Source organism: Ictalurus punctatus, chromosome 29 (genome assembly GCF_001660625.3).
Source record: "Ictalurus punctatus breed USDA103 chromosome 29, Coco_2.0, whole genome shotgun sequence".
Lineage (NCBI taxonomy): Eukaryota > Metazoa > Chordata > Actinopteri > Siluriformes > Ictaluridae > Ictalurus > Ictalurus punctatus.
Genome location: NC_030444.2, coordinates 8,644,430 through 8,663,888, shown reverse-complemented (window position 1 = coordinate 8,663,888; position 19,459 = coordinate 8,644,430). Strand labels below are relative to the sequence as shown.

General features: G+C 40.0%; 1 protein-coding gene across 2 annotated transcripts; it reads right to left on the bottom strand.

Moving 5' to 3' along the window:
• Positions 1-2,520: 2,520 nt before the first annotated feature.
• znf219 (zinc finger protein 219) lies at positions 2,521-17,753 on the bottom strand. 2 transcript variants are annotated; one of them, XM_017461814.3, is made up of 5 exons: positions 17,565-17,753; positions 9,476-9,550; positions 7,349-9,371; positions 6,890-7,027; positions 2,521-6,694 (listed from the first exon to the last, which is right to left on the bottom strand). In XM_017461814.3, exons 1-5 carry the CDS (start codon positions 17,601-17,603, stop codon positions 5,607-5,609), a joined length of 3,363 nt encoding a protein of 1,120 aa, XP_017317303.2. In that variant the 5' UTR covers positions 17,604-17,753; the 3' UTR covers positions 2,521-5,606. The 2 variants fall into 2 exon arrangements, with proteins under 2 accessions (XP_017317303.2, XP_017317305.2); XM_017461816.3 differs by having other exon boundaries at positions 7,379-9,371.
• Positions 17,754-19,459: the final 1,706 nt, after the last annotated feature.

Sequence of the window (19,459 nt, the reverse complement as noted above, 5' to 3'; positions counted from 1 at the left end):
CATGCTTTCGTCATCTCTAGGTTGGATTATTGTAATGCATCACTGTCTGGATGTTCCAGAAGGAGCATAAACAAGCACCACTTAGTATGGAATGCAGCTGCAAGTGTCCTTACTAGAACCAGAAGATATGACCACATCACCCTTATCTTATCCACATTGCAGTGACTCCCAGAAAATTTCGCATTGATTATAAAATACTACTATTAACCTATAAAGCACTTAATGGTCTTGCATCACAGTACCTGAGCTAACTTTTGGTCTTTTATTATCTGCCACACCTACTTCAATCAAAAGGTGCAGGCTATTTGTTGGTACCTCAATAGGCTACAGCGGAGGGAAGAGCTTTCTCCTACAATGCCCCACAGTAATGGAACAGCCTTCCAATTAGTGTTCAGGAGCAGATCTAGAGGGCTCACAGGCACTGAGTGTTGTGGTGAACTGGGATGTTTGGATGCTGTCGCTCCCCCCTATTTTTATGCATTCACCCAGGTTTGTAGATGGTGGGGTGGCTGGCTGCCTTATGTCCCAGAGGGCCCTCATGTCTGTGTTACCTTCTGGCTCTCCCTTTAGTTATGCTGTCATGCCAGAGTCCCTGCTCGCACTCACGCAATGTACATTGTCCTTAACTATAATGGGACATTAACCATACCTAATAATATCTCCCTCTCTTTCCTCCCTCTCTCTCTATCTTTCTGTCGAGCTACACGATACTCCTAAGAAACCAGTGATCCTGGCCCCTTCTGCTCTCCACAGCTGCCTGATCCATCCTGATGCCTAATGCCTACTTCTGGTTGGAGTTCTCATCAGCTGGAAGTTACGTGCTGCTGCTGAAGATGGCCCCACGTGGTGCAGCCTGGAGGTCATTGGGATTGCTGAGGATGGTACCACTAAAACCATAAAGATGGCTTTGGACCTCAATTCATGTGAACAGTTGTGCTATGATGTCTAGGACGACAATTACTATTATAGCCTCAGCACCGCAATTACCACAAACAATTTTGCACTCAAGTCTCCATCAGTGAACAGTGGAGAAGTTCAACAAAACAGACTTCATGTAAAAACTGTAATGAATTTTCCTGGTTACATAAGTGCACTATTTAAACATGTAGTATTAGCACATTTACAGAAGGGACTTATTTATAATTTCACTCGCCGGTTTCACCCAGATGTGGATTGGTTCCGTTTTGAGGCTGGTTCCTCTCAATATTTTGTCCTCATATTGTCTCAGGAAGTTTTTCCTTGCCACCGTCGCTTCTGGCTTGCTCATTATTTTTTATTAATATTATGAATTTATATATTTCTGTAAAGCTGCTTTGGGACAATGTCCATTGTTAAAAGCACTATACAAATAAAACTGAATTGAATTGTTCATTCAAATTAATCACTTTTTTGGGTTCTCCTTGGCTTCTTGGTATGGAGGGAATTTAAAATACTAATATTTACCCTCAAAAATAATTGGTGGTGATAAAACATATTATAAACACATGGATTTTAATTATTCTGTCTGATTCTTTTCCACTAGAGGACAGCACTGTACAATACACCTGTAGCCAACACCTTTCGCCCTTTCTGGAGTTAAACCATGGCAAATTCAAAAACTCAGGTGAACCAGCTGATATTTTACTAGTATTGTAATTACAGTAATATATTTCACATGCCATTTCCAATTAAGTCACCTGAAACAGTTCTGAATCTTCCCACAAATCTAAACAAAATATTATTACATTCATATACTCTCATTTGTAGTTTGTAGACTGATAAGTATAAATCAAAGTCCAGTTAACACAAAGCACAGCTGTTTAATCTTGTGCTTTGGCTTTCCTCTCCTTTAATGTCTCACCTGATAAGTTCAGTCAAAAGGGGTCAGTGGTAACCACGGTAACCATGGTTCCCACAAACCCTTTTGTATAGAAGTCCATGTCTCAAGGCAGCTAAAAGTTGTTTCTCAGTGTCCATGAATATCTGTTTGTATAGTTGAAAATGCCCCCCTTGATTCAGACATATATTTGGACATATATATTTAGACATATATATTTATATATAGTATATTAACATAATAACGAAGTTGTTATATTCTTGTGGGGGCACGGGGGCTTAGTGGTTAGCGTGTTTGCCTCACACCATCAGGGATGAGGGTTCGATTCCTGCTGTGGCCCTGTGTGTGTGAAGTTTGCATGTTCTCCCCATGCTTCCGGGGTTTCCTCCCCCAGTCCAAAGACATGCATTGTAGGCTGATTGGCATGTTCAAAAAATGTCTGTAGTGTATGAATGGGTGGGTGAATGTGTGTATGATTGTGCCCTGCAATGGATTGGCACCCTGTCCAGGGTGTGTGCCCCATGCCCCATGGGATAGTCTCCAGGTTCCCTGTGACCCAGTAAGGATAAGCGGTACAGAAAACGAATGGATGTATGGATGGATTATATTCATGTTTAAATGTCACTATATGCTGTTGGGTAAGATTAAAAATAAAATCATCATAATCATTTTTACAGTGACACACACATATATAGACAACAACATTATTATTTTTCTTATATTTTATTGAATCTTGTCTACTATTTTTTTTTCTCAGTCCACATTTTCATATTAATTACTACTATGTTAGACCAGTTTCCCCTTCACTGCAATAGCAGTCAACTACTTAAGAGTTCAAACACAGACCTTCCCTCCAACTCTCCTCTGCTGCAGATTCCTGTGATTTCTGCATTTTTAGATGTCACTGTGGGCATCATAACATTTATATATTTAAATGTTGATGATTGACACATGAATTTGTAACCATGAATAAGATAGGAATTCACAACATTTTGAATACTATATATTCACTCATTGCATCAGCCATGCTTTCCCCATTAGATTAAATATTAGTCATGGTAGGAACTTAACATGCCAACACAATATGCTCTAACAGTCATATTGCCCTCAGCTACACATCAAGTATCCACACAGTCTATATAGTTAAGATTATTAAGAGAGATGGAGAGTCGGCACTGTGGTTGGAGTTCTCATTAGAAACACATCTCTAACTCTATCTGTACATCAAACACAGTTTTCTTTTTTTGTAATACTAAAAAAAACAAATGAACATTAATTATTATAAGAAGAGCTTGATCTCATCTCATTGGCAAACAAACATCACAAAAATTAAAATAAAATCTAAAAAAAAAAAAAAGGCCACAATGCTAAACAGTATGTCACCTTCCAGTGGTGTTTGTTGGAAAAGAGGAGCAGTTCAGAAAAAACTGTAACTGAATGAAGTGAGTACACAGAATAATGCCAAAATGTCTGATAACGTGTGCTGAGGGAGAGACAGACAGAGAGAGAGACAGAGAGAGAGAGAGAGAGAGAGTGAGAGAGAGAGAGAGAGAGAGAGAGAGAGAGAGAGAGAGAGAGAGAGAGAGAGAGAGAGAGAGAGAGAAGTAGACAGAATGATAAGACCTTAGAAGTGGCAACATTTAAAAGACAGCTGAAAGTGGAAAGCAGATACGGTATGAGTTACTGTAGGTGCATTTGGTGAGAATACAAAGTACTTGAGGAAGTGTGCAGGACGGAAGGCACAGTGGCTTGGAGTGTAATCTTTAACGACCACCACGTCAGGGGTTACCAAACTCATAAGGTGCTCTACACACAAAACAACACATGCACATTTATATAGTAAGGCCAGCAGTAACAATCAGTACCCATCTCTATCAGTCGGTGGCACAAGAGGCAGGAGTAAGGTCATTCAATCACACTATCTGATTTTGGGGTAGTAATGTGTGAGAATGCCATAAACATTAATAGTATAGAAAGCAGGGAGTCAGTCCCTTATAGTTCAAGTCAGTCAAACTGACAACAATGTGATATGTCCTTGACACACTCAATAATTAATAAATAAGTTATCAAATACATTATGGTGCCAACACTTTAGTACTGAAAACTAGATTTTGATTGCATGCCTGATTAGATCAATAGTTGATAAGTTGATTTCATCAACATTTTTTTGATTGATTGATTGATTGACCACTTTATAGTATGATTAGGAACAGAGATTTGAATCTGCAGCATTACTTCAAATGAAAGTGAACAATAACTCTTAAACAAAAAGTTTGGTCTATATTCAAAGGGAAATGAAAATCTACTTTGGGAAAACAATGAACTTTGCACAGTGTTTTTAAGACATTCCAAACCAGTATTCTACCACAACCATTATTATTACTGATATTGATATCACTTTTTATTCTTTAAGAACTCTTCTTAAAATAAAATAAAAACATTTAAAAATGAACTTTTTTCTCTTTTTTATCTTTATAAAAGCTACACATTTTTATTGGGATGTCTATGAAGGTGTTAGTGATGTTATTAATAATGTTTCTTATTGTTTCTTTAAAAAAAGTATTGATCTTAAAGATGCCATAGTTATTTGTTGTTTTTTGTTGTTTTTTTGTTGCATTTGCCCTGATGCTTAGGGACCCAATACTTTCTCATCTCTCTCTTGGGTGATTTACAGGTGAGAGAGAAAAGAAAAGTAGGAATGACTGACTGAGGCTCAGTCTCTTAGTTTAACTCAGTGTTGTAGAAATGTTTCATTCCATGTATGAAAACCAGACCTCAATCCTTCTTAATGTCTCCTCAGTAATCATGATCCAGTTTCATCCAAAAAAAAAAAAAAATCATAGTGGTCATTCTGATGTAAACACTGCAATTTGTTCTCTGTCAGCTGGCCATCTCTTCTCATGTTTCAAGTCAAATGTTCCACTCCTTCAGGCGCAACAAAAAAGCTACAGAAATTGCCGCCATAATGTTCCAGATCTATCTTACCTTTAGAGTTCTTATACATTAATTGGAATATACTGTATGTATGAACTATAATTTCCTGTGTTGTTGGATTCCCCTAAAAATAAATACAGCACCAGGCAGAGACAGAATAAAGTACAAGAAATCTAGAAGACTGCCAGGCCTAGCTGACAGTATATATGGGGCAAATATTATTTGCTTTGATGTGTATTGTTAAAAATGGTCATAATCAGTACCATTTAGTCATCACAGCATACTGTGCATACAGCCTGGTAAATATATGGTAAGAAATTATGCCATCCATTTGGTTAATGGTGCAAGTGTTGTCAAAATGCAAAGTTCAGTTGTAGACTACATCTGGCTTTTATGCTAAGCCAGCCTTTTCTTCATTTAACACAAGCTATTATATTAGTACAAAACAATCTAATTATTATTATTAAGTTTAATGATTCTTTTTTTGCTTTTCCTGTTCTAATGATTACCATTTCCAGATGCTTTTGACATGGGAATGTCTCACAGTAGAAAGAAATATAACTTGGCAATTACCTTAAATGACAAAAATAAAAAAGAAATATATAACATATATTAAAAAAAAAAAAAAAAAAAAAAAAAAAACAGCAGTCAAGAAGGCCTCGGGACTCCTGAAGGCTAAGACTAGCATAGAATACTGGATATATGTCTGTGTGCAAGTCTGTGACTATGTATGAAACTAGGACATGATGTCCTTGTGTTGGAAATAACATGAACAGCCTCATTTTAGTTTTCTGTCTAATTTTGCCAATAGATCCGTGATTCTAGCACTGCGTTCCTTTGGGGCACTTTAAATCATTTACTTCTTCTCAAGCTTTTCCCTGTCCTCTGGCAACTCCTCCTGCATCATGTCAGATAGATCTTTTGTCATGCCCTGTTGATGGAAGTTATCTTCAAGGTTGCTGTTTGTTTCCAGGCCATCTTCTATTTCTTTTGTTTCATGATCATCAATGTTCCCCAGTTTGCCATCTAGTTTAAGCCCATGTTTTGTGGGATCCATCTCTAGGTCCCCATCATCCAAGCTGACCCCATTTTCAGACCTTGACCTGTATTTTATCCAGTCATCCATGGCCATGATTTCATCCCCTTCACTGAGGAACTTCCACAGTGCCAAAGGGTCATGGTTCATTCCATACAGGGTCAGCCTGGGAGAGTGGTTGTCACGTGTTACCACGCCCCCCCTTTTACGGCGGGACTTGCTGGTGTGGTTGACTTGAAGATGCATTGCCATCAGCTCAGAAGAAGAGGTTCGAAATGGACAAAACACACACTGATTTAGAGTATCTCCATCTCCTTTTGTTACCCCTGTTGGACTATCAGAGCTGCTTACTGGTCCTCTGACTTGTTTCACTGCACCTACACTAGACACAGGGCGGCGAGAGAGGTCTAGGGGTCCACATTCTTGGGAAACACTAGAGTTGATGCTGCCCTGATATCCATTAGCTGGCATCATACGACTTGTAACAAGCGGCTTACGTCTGGATATTTTTGGTATTTTTGGAGGAGGTGTCTCACCTCTCCATCCCCCTTCTAGTCCTCCTGGGTACAGTTCCTGCATCATCCCAGACAGAAAACGATACTGACTATCCAAATTTCTTTCCTTTTGAGCTTCTCTAGACTTCAGATGACTCTCTTTCTGTTCTGTGGATCCATGGGCCAAGGTCTGGCTTTGTCTGAATGTGGGGAATGAGCCCTGGTTTGCAGTCGAGGGTCGATGATGCTTCTCTCGTGGAGAACTAGTCAGTGATGAAGGGAGGCTTGAAGATGAGGAGCTAGGAGAGTTTGCCATGGCATTTCTCTCACGATGGTGCCGTTGTAGATGGTATTTAAGAGAGCCAGACTGGGTGCCAGCATAGTCACAGTGGGGACATTTGTATGGTCTCTCACCTAAAAGAGAGCATACATGAAACATACAAAAACTGAATTTGCAGTTTTATTCAATAACAGCAGATGGCACTCTTTGTCATTTCTGACGGTCGGAATTTCTTTGTAAATATTAACGTTTAAGTGATTGCTGCAGTACTATATTGTTGTATAGTGTATGCATTACATGTATGACTCAATTTCCTGTAGCAGCCTCACCTGTGTGCACACGTAGGTGCACTTTAAGATGATGGGAAGAGCGGAAAGATTTACCACAGTAGGGACAATCCTTCATTCCTGTACCTCGCACCCGCTCTCTTGAAGGTCCAAATGATGTTCCTCTCAGACCATTGTCCCCTGGGGTAAAAAGAAAAAGATTTAATGGTATACATTTAAATACAAAAGTAAAACAGAATTTATCAACTATGTTGTTGACTTAGAACCTTTCCTTATATTAATGCTATTGTTGGACCAGAAGGCACAGGAAATATCAGAGACATCAAAAGAAAGCATTTGGGCTCTCATTAAGCTTAAGTACTTGGTGAGTAACAGCATGAACGACCTTCAGAATCATTCAGAGATTAATAGATTATGCAAAACTCACAACATACAACAAAAGCATCTTAATAAAATCTATTAATTGGTTTTTAAAATATATTTTATTAGATTATTTTTTACCAGAGAGATGTGCTATAGAAGAATGGAAACCTGCTGGTACTCCTGATTGGAGTTGTTGAGAGTCTTGTCTTCCTTCATTTCTGTATCCTTGTCCTTCTCCTGCTTGGAATCCGGTGTTTTTTTGTACTCCATCCTCTTCTTTTCGAACACTCCCATGTATACTTCGATACTTCCGTGGCCTTTGAGAATGAACACGGGCATGAGCCACTACCTGCTGAAGATTCTGGAAAAGCTTGCCACAGTCAGGACACTCCCAAGGGGCCCTGGAGGCTTCCAGGTCCTCTTTGAAGCCAAGGCCACCTAAGTAGGCATGCATCTGCTCAACTTCCCCAACAACAGTGCCCTGTGAGGAAGAGTATTGGTGCTGCGCCTGGGATCTCTGCTGCTGCTGCTGGCTCTGCTGCACTGCTGCCAGTCTATGCGCAACCAGTTCCCACATAGCTGCCTGCTCTCGTCCATCCAATACCTCTGCTCCTCCTCTCTCTCCACCGTTACCTATCTCTGCCACCTGCGCCACTGCCTGAAGGCGTTCCATGCAACTAGCACCATTGCTGTCATTTGGCAACCTGAGGTAACCCCATACTGAAGATCTGCTTGATCCTTCACTGAATTCTGACCTCTCCATCCGATTCCCTGTTTTTGCACTCCCACCTGCCACACTGTGTGCCAGGAGCACATTAGAATAGAGAGCCCCTAGAGCATGATTCCCAGTAGGACCTTTGGAATGTTCAGACCCTGAAGGTCCCAGATCTCCTAGACCAGCCTTCAGGCCCAGTTTGTTGAGGTGCACTTTCATATGGTTCTTGAGGAACCAGGGTTCTTTAAAACCACGGCCACAGACCTGGCACTTGTGGTCAAGAGATGCCTTGTGTTTGCGCATATGACCCTTCAGGAACCAGGACTGGGTAAACCGCTGACCACAAGTCTCACAACGGAAGGCTGGAACAGCAGGTGCTTGTGAGGAAGGTGTTTGTGGTTGCAGTGTGTTTGGGCGGGATGGGAAGACAAGCTGTGGCACAGGCTCTTCAGGTGGGTGGCTTTCCTGTAGGTGAACAGCTAGGCGTTCCTCCTTATTGGCTGAGAAGGGGCACAGTGTACACTTGTATGGGTTATGGAGGATCCGCACGTGACGAGCTAGCTCAGCAGCTGTGCGGAATTTACCCTTACATGCATGACAGCGGAAGGCAAGAGCTGACACAGGAGGGATGGGATCTTCTATGAAGGCAGACCCAAATGGAGAAAAGGTTGAAGAGACTGGTGCTTCTTCTGTTAGTGGTGGAGTCAGTGGTGTGGTTTCATCCATTTCAAACTGAGGGATATTGACTGTTTGACAGGGATCCTCTGGTACAGTCTCTTCTATCTGATTCTGGTGAAATGATTTGTATATTGAATTCAGATTGAGCTTCCGTTGTTTTTGGATAACAGTATCACTTAAGTGATTTTTTTCTGGTTTAACACGTGCAGTTTTGTACAGGGTAGTGGGATGGCGGTCCCTGTCCAAACTATGAGCTCGGGAATGCAGGGAGAGAATGCTCTGAAAGCGGAACCTCTTCCCACAAACATGGCAAGGAAACCTGAGGGCAGGGCCACTGGATGAACCTCCTTGGACAGCCACACCTTCATTGCTGAAAAGCTGCAGGTCTAGTTCATCATTGCAGGTGGCACTGTCCCCAGATGAAAGAACCTGCTCCAGTGCTCCAAACCCAGGTGGTGGTGCAAACGGAGTGGCTGGAGGACTGCTCTCTGAAGAGGGAGTACACAGCTGCTCTTCCTCTGGAAACAGTGCAACAACTGTAGTGGGAGATGGTGGACCTGATAGCTCATCAACCTCCTCCTCATCCTGCTGGTTGGCATCATCAAAAGGTGACAGTTGTGTATATGGGTTAGTTAGAGGGCTAGATTGGGCAGAGTGAGGGCTTTGGGGTAAGGTGTGAGGGCTGTCATCTAGTGAGGGCATTGAGGGAGGGGACAGGGGTACCTCAGAGGAGAGGGCAATCATACATTCTCTAGGAGAATCCATACTCTGTGCCAGACAAAGAGTAACAGCGGTCAGAAGTATGAAAAAGGTAGCATGCCCACATGTATAAATATGCTTCTCTTATATACTGTAGAAGAGTGGGTACTCACTAGTAGTGTGTGTATTCCATCATTTGCTTCCTTAAATGAGAGAGGATGCACGTCTGAAATGGTCTCTGACACCACCTACAAAACAGAAACAAGAGTATATGCATATACACTGGGATCACAATTTGTTCTGATTATGAGAAAATTATTTTATTGCCATTTTGCTTAATATTCTATCATAACATGATCTTATTGTGTGTTGTGGCTATTGTTTGCACAAGTATGCATGTCTGAATAGTATGTAAAAGCTAAGGGTACAGCAGGACACAAACTATCCTAAACAGGATGGGCGCGAGATGTTTTGATTTCCCCACACACCCTTCCTGCACACACATACATATATAGTAGCTGTTTAAATAAGAAAGAAATTATAATCTGTTCCCCACTCCCACAACCCAGTCAGAGGTAATTGTGTAACGTCACAATCACACAAATCACACATACACACCAGGACCAGAAATATGCTCTGTATGAGGACATGTCCAGACATAGCATGAAAAAATGCTGAAAGAAAATTGAGCTCATTGATAATTGTGGCAAAAAATCTGCTAAATAGAGGAACATGTGTGGGTGCATCTGTGTTTCTGTATGTGTGAGTCACAGTTTGTGACAGTTTGTGTTTTTCTGTGTTGATGACAGTATGTTTCTATTTTTGCACAGAGAGAGTGGATAAGAATATAGGTAATTCTGTAAATGCGATTAGTTTGTGTGCATACGAGATAAACGTGGCCAGTTGACATTTTTGTTAAATCATGTCTCTGTCACTACAGTATCAATTGCACTCTCTCCTGCCCTCCTTCTCTCCTCTTTAATACACCATCATTGTTAATTCTTTTCTTTCCATCTTTTCACCTCAATAGACTCCCATCCCCCTCTCCTTTTCTCTCTCTTTCACTCCTCCTCCCTCTATTACTCACTAATTTTCTTTCATTCTCTCTCTCTTGCATCGCTGCCAGTTGGCACTATGCCAGGGAATGCTGCTATCAGCTGGTAGATTGGGGCCTCATAACATGGCGAAGGGAGAAGAGAAAGAAGGGAGCGAGACAGACGGAGAAAGGGAGAGAGGGGGGTTGGAGGAGAGACTCACATCTGAATGAGCCATATTTGAGTGGTAATTTTCTCATGAAAAAGGGGGCACGAAGCATTCCCAGCTCTAGAGTAGAGGATGCTGAACCTCTTTGGTCTGATGGTATTATTTTCATATGAATATTGTTTGTGCCAATGCATTGTTCTGCCATGACAGATTATGTTTGTGTCTGACCGGGCCTGTCATTCTAATAAAGCCCCCCCCACAGAATTTGGATAGAAGGAGTGATAAGGTGCTAGACAGAGGGGGAGGGGATTGATGAAGGCAGGAGAGTGATAAAGCAGCACACACAAATAATACACACACACACACACACACACACACACACACACACACACACACACACACACATTTGCAATATGGCAGCAAGTCACCAGATGATACATTCATGTTAAACACCCTTGTCCGGATGGCCACATGATATACTACACTGGAACAATTTAGTTTTTGTCAACTACAACTTGAAAGAAAAAACTAAACTTCAGGTTTAAATTTGAATACAGATATAGATATAGATACAGGCATTAAGCAGATACTGATAGTGTACTGAACTACTATACTAGTATACTGAACCTCCTATGCTTTGTTTTGATCTCAAGTGCTGAACTTAGTCACCACATCCTCCAGACCTCAATCTTTCAAGTAGATATCTTACAGGACACTGCCATTCAAACAAATCAAAGCTTATTATATACCACTGAATGTTCTTTTCAAAGAACAGGCCGAAGTTCTTACTTGCATAACAACTATAATAACAACTAGATAGAGGTAATGCTGTTAGCCTGAGGAGTGGAGGTGTAATTAAACAACAGTAACACGGGCAGAGTTAACAGCATGCCAACTGCGCACTGTCAACCTTCTTCATTCTTATATATAAAAAGATAGACACAGACTAGAAAAAAACACCTGACATTAATATTGCTGACATTAATAAACCTGACATTAATATAATTTCAATCAAGGAATTCCTTAGCTGTGATAAACATTTAAAAATGTTTATGGTGACCTTAAAATCTTGTGTGTGGCTCTCATTTTATTAATGATATATATTTTTAAATAGATACTTGAGTGATCTCTACCATGTGAATAGTCATACTTGACAACTTCAACTTGAAAACAGAAACTATAGATAGTTGATACAGACACAGGAAGGTTAATATAGAAATAGATGCATTCCTAGTTTATTGGATCACACATTTACTGGAATAGCTGTTCTAAAATTGTATACTCCGTAACCATGTAATGTATCTAAAGGATGAACAAGCGGCTATTCATGCAGTGTGTAACAGATGCCCTTGAGAAAATTTATGTGAAAAGGGTGTGTGTACTCGTGTGTCTTTGTGGGTGTGTTGATGTGTGATGTGCCTCAGTGTGTCTGTGTCTCTGCCTGTACCAAAATCTTTAGGTATTGATTATACTATGTTCATTTTGTTGGCCATGTGTGTTTCTTCGTGTGTGCATGCATGTGACTTGGTCTTATGGCATTCGCCTGTGGTCAAAGGGCAAGCTTACACATAGACACAATTCATTTCATTTCCTTTTTTTTTTTTTTTTTTTTGTAAATCTTGGCCTGAACCTAAGTCTTTGCTTACCCCTCACTCTCTTTCTGTTTTTCTTATGCACATGCCTAACATACACATAGCAGTGACTTTGAAATATGCACATCAGTTTTCTTTTTTCTCCCACACAGTTCCTTCACCTCAGTCGCTCCCTCTCCTGCAATCTGTCTCAGGGTGCCCGTGTGTTTTCTTTCAATACTCCTACCTCTCAGTTTGATAGTAGGTGGTTTCATTTCATCTAACAATAAGCATTACAAGAGCACTTACAATGGGACTCTTATCACTCAATTTTTAGGCCAGGGCTCTAGGTCAGCTCTGTAGAAGTTGATGCCATTGTAGATATGCAGTGAAAACACTATTTCTGTCATTTCTTTCACATTCTAGATATGTAGAAACATTTACTGTTTTGCTATATTTCTAACCTACTTCTGAAAAGATCTGCTACCTGTTGCTGCTTCACATAGCCTTGTGTTTTAAAGTAAGTAGACTTGCAGCTGCTAAGAATGACATGTTTATAAGCTTGTGAGCATGAATCTGTGTTAATGGCAATTGTGTTACACTCAATAAAATGCCAGTGTAGCTGGTTTAACTATGGGTACTAAAAACAAAATGTATGGAATCTCACAGTATGTCTAATAGTTCAGAGTTCATTTAAAGCTACACGTGGAACTTTTTGAGTGTGTGGGTTTGGTAAGCCTTGCACCAGAAATGCAAATTATTATTAATCACTATTATTAATTATTATTAAATCACACACCTGTTGTGAACACTAGGTTCACTTATTTTTTCATTTGGAGAGTAGTTCCTATATTCTGAGAGTAGATTCCAAGATTAACCCTGACCCAGCTCATTAGTTAATTACTAAGTGCTCAAATGTGTGGAATTGGGTGGGTTGAAATGAGTAATAATAAGAAACAGCTGGGCATTAATTTGCATTTCCCAAAAACAGTTTATGCCCAAGTCTCAATCTTGCTTCAGTGGAAAAATCTCACCTGGATACTGTAGACTTCTACCTAAGAACTGCTGCGGTAATCGTAAAGACTGCTCTATACTCATCTCAGGGTGTTTCTCCACACTGTGTTCATACCAAACAAACAGCCTTTTCAACACAGTACTGTTTCACTTTACATTTCTACAGGTGTGTACTATAATGATTTAAAATCCCACTGTCTGGTGTCACCCAGAAGAGGATGGGTTTTAAGTCTGGTTCTTATTAAGGTTACATCCCCATGTAACCTCAAGGAGTTTTTCTTTGCCCCTTTTGCCTCTGGTTTGCTTATTAGGGACCTAAATCTCATCCAAGTTTCTGTGAAGCTGCTTTGTGACCATGTGTGTTGTTAAAAGCACTATACAAATACAACTAATGTTAGAACTAAAACTCCTGAACTCCAAGGGATAGTGGATGGTTTCACAACTCCACTCCTCAGGCTAACAGCATAATATTAACTTAACCCTTTTTTTTCATCCAGACACTGTCAGGGACTCAGCACCTAGAAGATTAATTATGTAAGTAAAGTGAAATGCTGAGCCCCAACACCTGCTCTTAAAAAATACAAATGGGAGGTAATGCAACCGGATGGACTCTGATTACATATGCGAATCAGAGAAATTAGGGCAGTGATTTGTGCATGAGAGCATCAAATAGAAAAAAAAATCTATGTTAGGATGTTTAAATATACACAGGGCAAGCTATGTGAACCCTTCCATTGACCCTCCCACTTTAATTCTTTATCTGTTGCTAACTAAAGACAGCCTTTGCTCATTTACTACTCTGACAAAACAACTCAGCTCAAACTGCAAGCCTGTGGCATTTTTGCAATATGTGCAAAGCTCTTTCCATGGACACAGGAGGGATTTAAAAGAGGTAGTGCTTCCTCCTCTGTGGGGGAGTACGAACAGATCTACCTCCAGCTGAGTGTTAATTGCCCAATTAAACCAATCAGAACTTTCATTAGTAAAGTCGACTTTACAGTTCCAACAGATGCAACCCTGGAATGCATCTGGCTACTATTCAAAAGAAAGAAATGCTCAAATGAAGCAGCCGTCACATTTCCACTCAAGGTTGACATGGTTGCATTTTTGCTAAAAGTGTTCCCCTATACCAGATTCTCAATCTTTGTGCAGCCAATGAAATCTTTAGCTTTAAAATAAATTTCACAGACCCCCATTCAACTATTCAAATATTAGGCTCATTATTTAAATGTGTACAATAATATTTTGCCTATTTATAGTAACCGTAGAACTTTTTATTCCTGAAATGTTCACCAATAGAACACATTTGATTGAAGTTGACATTATTCAAAGGCCTACTTGCACTCTCAGAAAAAAGGGTACTAAACTGTGCTTTGCCGTGTTGCTGTTATAGTACCCTTAAAGGTACTTCTTTTGTACTATTATTATTTATCTTTTGTCTCGTTTAACATGTAAGGTGTATGTAGTGTACCTTTAAACTTTTACTCTGAAAAAATAACTGGTCCACATATGTACCTTAAATCATTTTAAAGGTACACTATATCCATGTTTCCAGTTCCTGAAAGATAGATATTAAAGGAAAAGATGCACCCTTGAGGGTACCACCACAGTGACAAGGTACAGTTTAGTACTTTTTTTCTCTGAGAGTGTACTCTGAGTGTACTTTTGAGTGTACTGAGAGTGTACTTTTGAGATAGTGAGGTTTTGGCTAAGTGACCAGTCCAACAGGCTAATGCGTATAAGAATTCAATAATAAATTGATTAACTTGACTAATAATAATGGGTTGTGATTTTGAGTAAACCAAAGTACTAAACTGCACCAGAAAAGGTACATCTTTTTTTAAATGTTTTTTTTTTTTTTTGTATGTACATTTCACCTAGAAACATGGATATAGTGTGCTGTTTAAAAATATTTAAGTTCAAAAATGAACTGTAATTAGCTTGTAGGGTAAAGCTTTAAAGGTACAATACATGCACCTTTCTAGGTAAAAGATACATACAAAAGGTATGAAAGGTGTGAAAGGTCTCTGCTTGAGGGTAGCACCCCAGGGACAAGGTATGGTAAAGATTATTACCCCTTTTCTGAGCTTGTAGGTCCAAGTTGATATTATTTATACGCCTGTGAGTTTTTAAGCTTTTGGATAAGTGACCAGTCAGATCATGTAACTATAAGAACTCAATAAAATGTATAGTAACTTTGATAAAATAAATAAATAAATAAAATGAGTTGTGATTTCCAGCACTAAGAAAGTGAGAAAAAAAAAAAAAACTTTGGTTCCCTCGCTGAGAGCCCACTTTGAGAACCACTTACCTATCCCATAGTTACTACTCTATAAAAACAAAACAAAAATTCTAGAAGATCTTTTAGTGATTCTTCCTTAAAGACACCTCCAGGAATATTGTTTGCAAAGATTTTTTTTTTAAACATGTTCATGAACGGTTCATGAAAGAACCTTTATTTGAATTCCAAGTTCCTCCTCAGTCTTACATTTTCAACCTTATTTGTCACCTCACTTTTAAAAGGTTAGCTGGAAGTCTCAAGGGGGGGAAATAATACCCCCTCATGACTGCCTAGACTGTGTCACCTTCAAAAGGTAATAAGAAAAAAAGAGCTACGGTTTTAGAAGGAAAGCTGGAAAGGCTGCTTTGGGATTGTATTCTACTTTAAGGAGCGGAGGGCGACATTTGATGACACGTCCGCTCACTTATCTTGAGAAGAATTTCCACCACGGCCTTTGGGCGTCAATAAAGCGCAACCATTTTCAGTGGCTTTCTCGCCCTTCCCTCTCGCGGCCATCTCAATTTTTAAGGAGAGAGAGAGAGAGAGAGAGAGAGAGAGAGAACGAACAGGCTCATTAATAAAATAAATAATGGCTCGCGAACAAACGAGTGCGCGCGCGAGCATCGGGTTTAACCAAATCACAAAATAACATAATGGTGCGTGGAGATTTGGGGGTTTGTTGCTCGTTGCACGCGATTGAAGGATGTTTTTTTTTTTGTCTCCATATTTTTTTCTTCCTGATTTTCTTTCGACAAAAGATAATGTGAGGGGAGGGGAGGGGGGAAAGGGACACGCGAGTGCGAAGAAGGAGCAGCTGAAAAGTGCCATCACGGGTTTCATCTTGAATTTCGCTGCCAATGTCGGCTCCAAAGCCGAACCCCGAGCCTCGTAGACCAACAGGCACTTTTAGAACTTTTGTTAGATTTCTGCGTTTTGGAACAGAATGTCGTTGTATGCATCCGTGTTATTTTACCTCAAATAGTAGCATGCATTTCGAAACAGCACTTACGGCTACTTATGTAGCAAAGCGCAGCGGGGGCATGCAGCAGCCGGAGCTCGCAGCCTTGTGTAAGCTACTAGAACGAGGTGAGAATAGCCTAGGACAAGTGGTCCTGCGTGTAATCGCAGGCTGTAGTAACAGTTTCCACTTCAGTTCACAATTGCATCGCGTAAAACATCAACAGTTAGTATTCGGCTCAACATGGAGTCGTGCAGGTCAGCGATTTAGCGACATTATAGGCTATAGGAGGAGTGTTTATGCGACCTCGGTGCACTTCCAAGACTCGGGTTCGACACACAAATGGAAGAAACTGGTGCTAAAGATAAACTGCGCATCATTTATCCGATGCATGTTTTCCGAGCATGAGTATGCGGCGCAAATGGAAATAAATGACGACTTTAACACTTCATGCGTTTGTTTAACCGAGCAAGTTGAATGGTGCACATAACTTAAGAAAAGTTCCTGGTTATTTTCTATCCATCATCCAGACATCAAGTTCAGCAGTACTTCAGGACACTTTTATTCAACTCATAAGTTCCTCTTTGGGACGTTTATTTAAATAAATAAATAAATAAATAAATAAATAAAGCACCCTTCTTGCTATTGCATGCAACACTCGCTCGAGATATTAGACATTAAAGTTTTTGGGGTTTTTTTGATTGAGCGTTTTTTTTTTTTAATAATCATTTGTAAACCCGAGCCCTCGTGCATATAGCCATATAGCTTAACCCAGACTACAGACAAGTACCCCATTCTGGTGGCAAGGGCAAGGCGCACATCCATGACACACTCCACGCTCGACTGAATTGTGTCTCGTGCGGTTACATGTATGATGTGCCCTGTAGGGATGCGCGAGCCGCCAATCACCCCGAGACGCCGCATTCCAAACCGTTTAAAAAAAAAAAAAAAAAAAAAAAAGCGCTAAGTGTATGTAGCACGAGCGCTGGGTGTTTTTCTCCATTAGCCCGGATCAGCACCCAAAAAAAAAAAAAAAAAAGTCGTCGTCGGTTATTTGTTGTTTATGAAGCCCATAGCAATCGCTACGTTTCCGGGGGAAAAAAGGAAATTACACGCGGAACATTGGCAAACACATGATCATATCATAATTTATAAGAGCGCGCGCAGTGTAAATTAGCGAATAGTTTTAAATTTATAAGATATTTTGTGATGAAAGTGAGACTCAATGTACTTACGGGAGAGGCGGCGAGGAGATTAATGACAAGACACGTCATGATTACGTTTCGCTTGAATTAAATACATTACGAGTTGGGGGGGAAATGGAAATCGAGGTAGTTGTATACAAGCTTACGCCGTTCTTCCCCCTCCCTCTCTTTCTCTCTTCTCCTCCCCTCTTCTCTCGCACGTATTTCTCTCTCTCTCTCTCTCTCTCTCTCTCTCTCTCTTTTGCATTTTTTAAAGATCCATTTATTGTGTAGTCGTGAGTGAGTGAGTGAGTGAGTGAATGAGACAGTGTGAGCGCCGATGAAGGAGAGAAGTGGCTGAAGGTTGCAAACGCAATTATAAATGGAAGGGTTTCCATTTTAAAAGTGTTCTCTCGTGCAGGGCGGCCCGTGTTCTCGTGCACATCAAACCATGCGCAGGTTACTGACAGCTGGATTCTGCACTGTGTTTGCGTCCTGTGCATGGTATATTCATTGCAAAAAAAGAGAAAAACTTTTGCTAGATTTCCTCTGCATGTTGCCACATCTGCTCTGAACTTTAAGGTAAAGTAGGCAACACTTGTATGTTCCATCAGTTGCTCCCCCCAAAACATGTCGATAATCAACACAACTCCTTTCACTCTAAAGGTAGCCGGTAGTCCACATGGAGTTGTTTCCGGTGGGAAGTTTTGGGACAGAAAAGTTTTTTGGGAAGCGTCCCTTTAGGCAGGAGGTTTTTAAGACTCTCGCGTCACGTGGTTCTGCGCAGGTGCAGTAGCTTCTCAGTCCGGTCCGCTCAAACCCGTGCCCACTTCTTACAGACAGGCAAGAATTTATTTTTAAACCATGCATTTATTATTCTTTTGAATTATTTATAAACGTTATTATAAATAATAATCTTACTCAAGATTCTTGCGTATTGAATTGAAAGGCACTTATTTCACACCTAGAAAAACAACAACAAAAATAAATAATAATAATAAAAAAACTTTGTTTTTATAATGATGGATAATCTGCTGTCAAAGTTATACAGATTCAAGACTAAAGACACTGCTTTGTTTTCTTACTTTTCATGACATTTAATAAGCTTTAAAATAAGCAATAAAACTAAACGTATAAAAAAAAATCATTTTTTTTAAAGAAATAAAAAAAAGGTCTGGATTTTTATGAAAAAAGTGACAAGAACTCCATTCTTAGCTAATTTTTGCCTTTTTTTCCTTTTAAAATTGATTTTATTTAATTTATATATATATATATATATATATATTTAAAATAAGCATTATATTTTAAGTCTGTGGTGAGAAACTTGGTTGTAAACTCCACTGTCATTCTCAGACAGTTTCCTCTGTGCCATTTTACTCAACCCACCTCGCAACACTTGACATGACGTTCCAAAATGGCCACCTGATTAATAATCCCAATTCCAAACAGGACAAATAGACAAACAGGAAAATGGGCATCGCATGTGGGGACACATATCCATTATCATTTATTATTGTTTAGGTGGTAGGAGATGCCATCTGCCTAATATTATATTAATATGTGCAGGAACAGGGTTTATGTATATTGTTTCTTGCCTATTGTGTGTGTGTGATACAGTAGCATGGCCACCCGCCCCGACAGCTTTGATTGTTTTTTTCCCCTTTTTTTCTCCGCAGCAAAAATGCACCAATTAATATGCAGAGAGTGAGTGAGACAGAGACAAACAGAAAAAAATATACATGCAGGGGAGGAGGGAGGGATGAGGGAGGGCATGGGGAGAAAGAAAAAGGACGGATGGTAAGGGAAGATGAAATGAGAGATGATGAACAAGGCGTGAAAGGGAAAAAGTGATGGAGTGAGGTATGGAAATGGTGAGAGTTGGTCTATGGAAAAGATGTAGAAAAGAGAAAGGGATGGAGAGAGAGAAGGATGGGGTAATGTGAGGG

Excerpts from the sequence above, each read along its gene's own strand:
- znf219 (XM_017461814.3), bottom strand. The coding sequence starts at position 17,603 with ATGACGTGTCTTGTCATTAATCTCCTCGCCGCCTCTCCC. Across the intron at positions 9,372-9,475 it reads ATGGAATACACACACTACTA|AGTATGGATTCTCCTAGAGA; the intron begins GTGAGTACCCAC and ends TGTCTGGCACAG. Across the intron at positions 7,028-7,348 it reads TTCTATAGCACATCTCTCTG|GGGACAATGGTCTGAGAGGA; the intron begins GTAAAAAATAAT and ends TTTTTACCCCAG.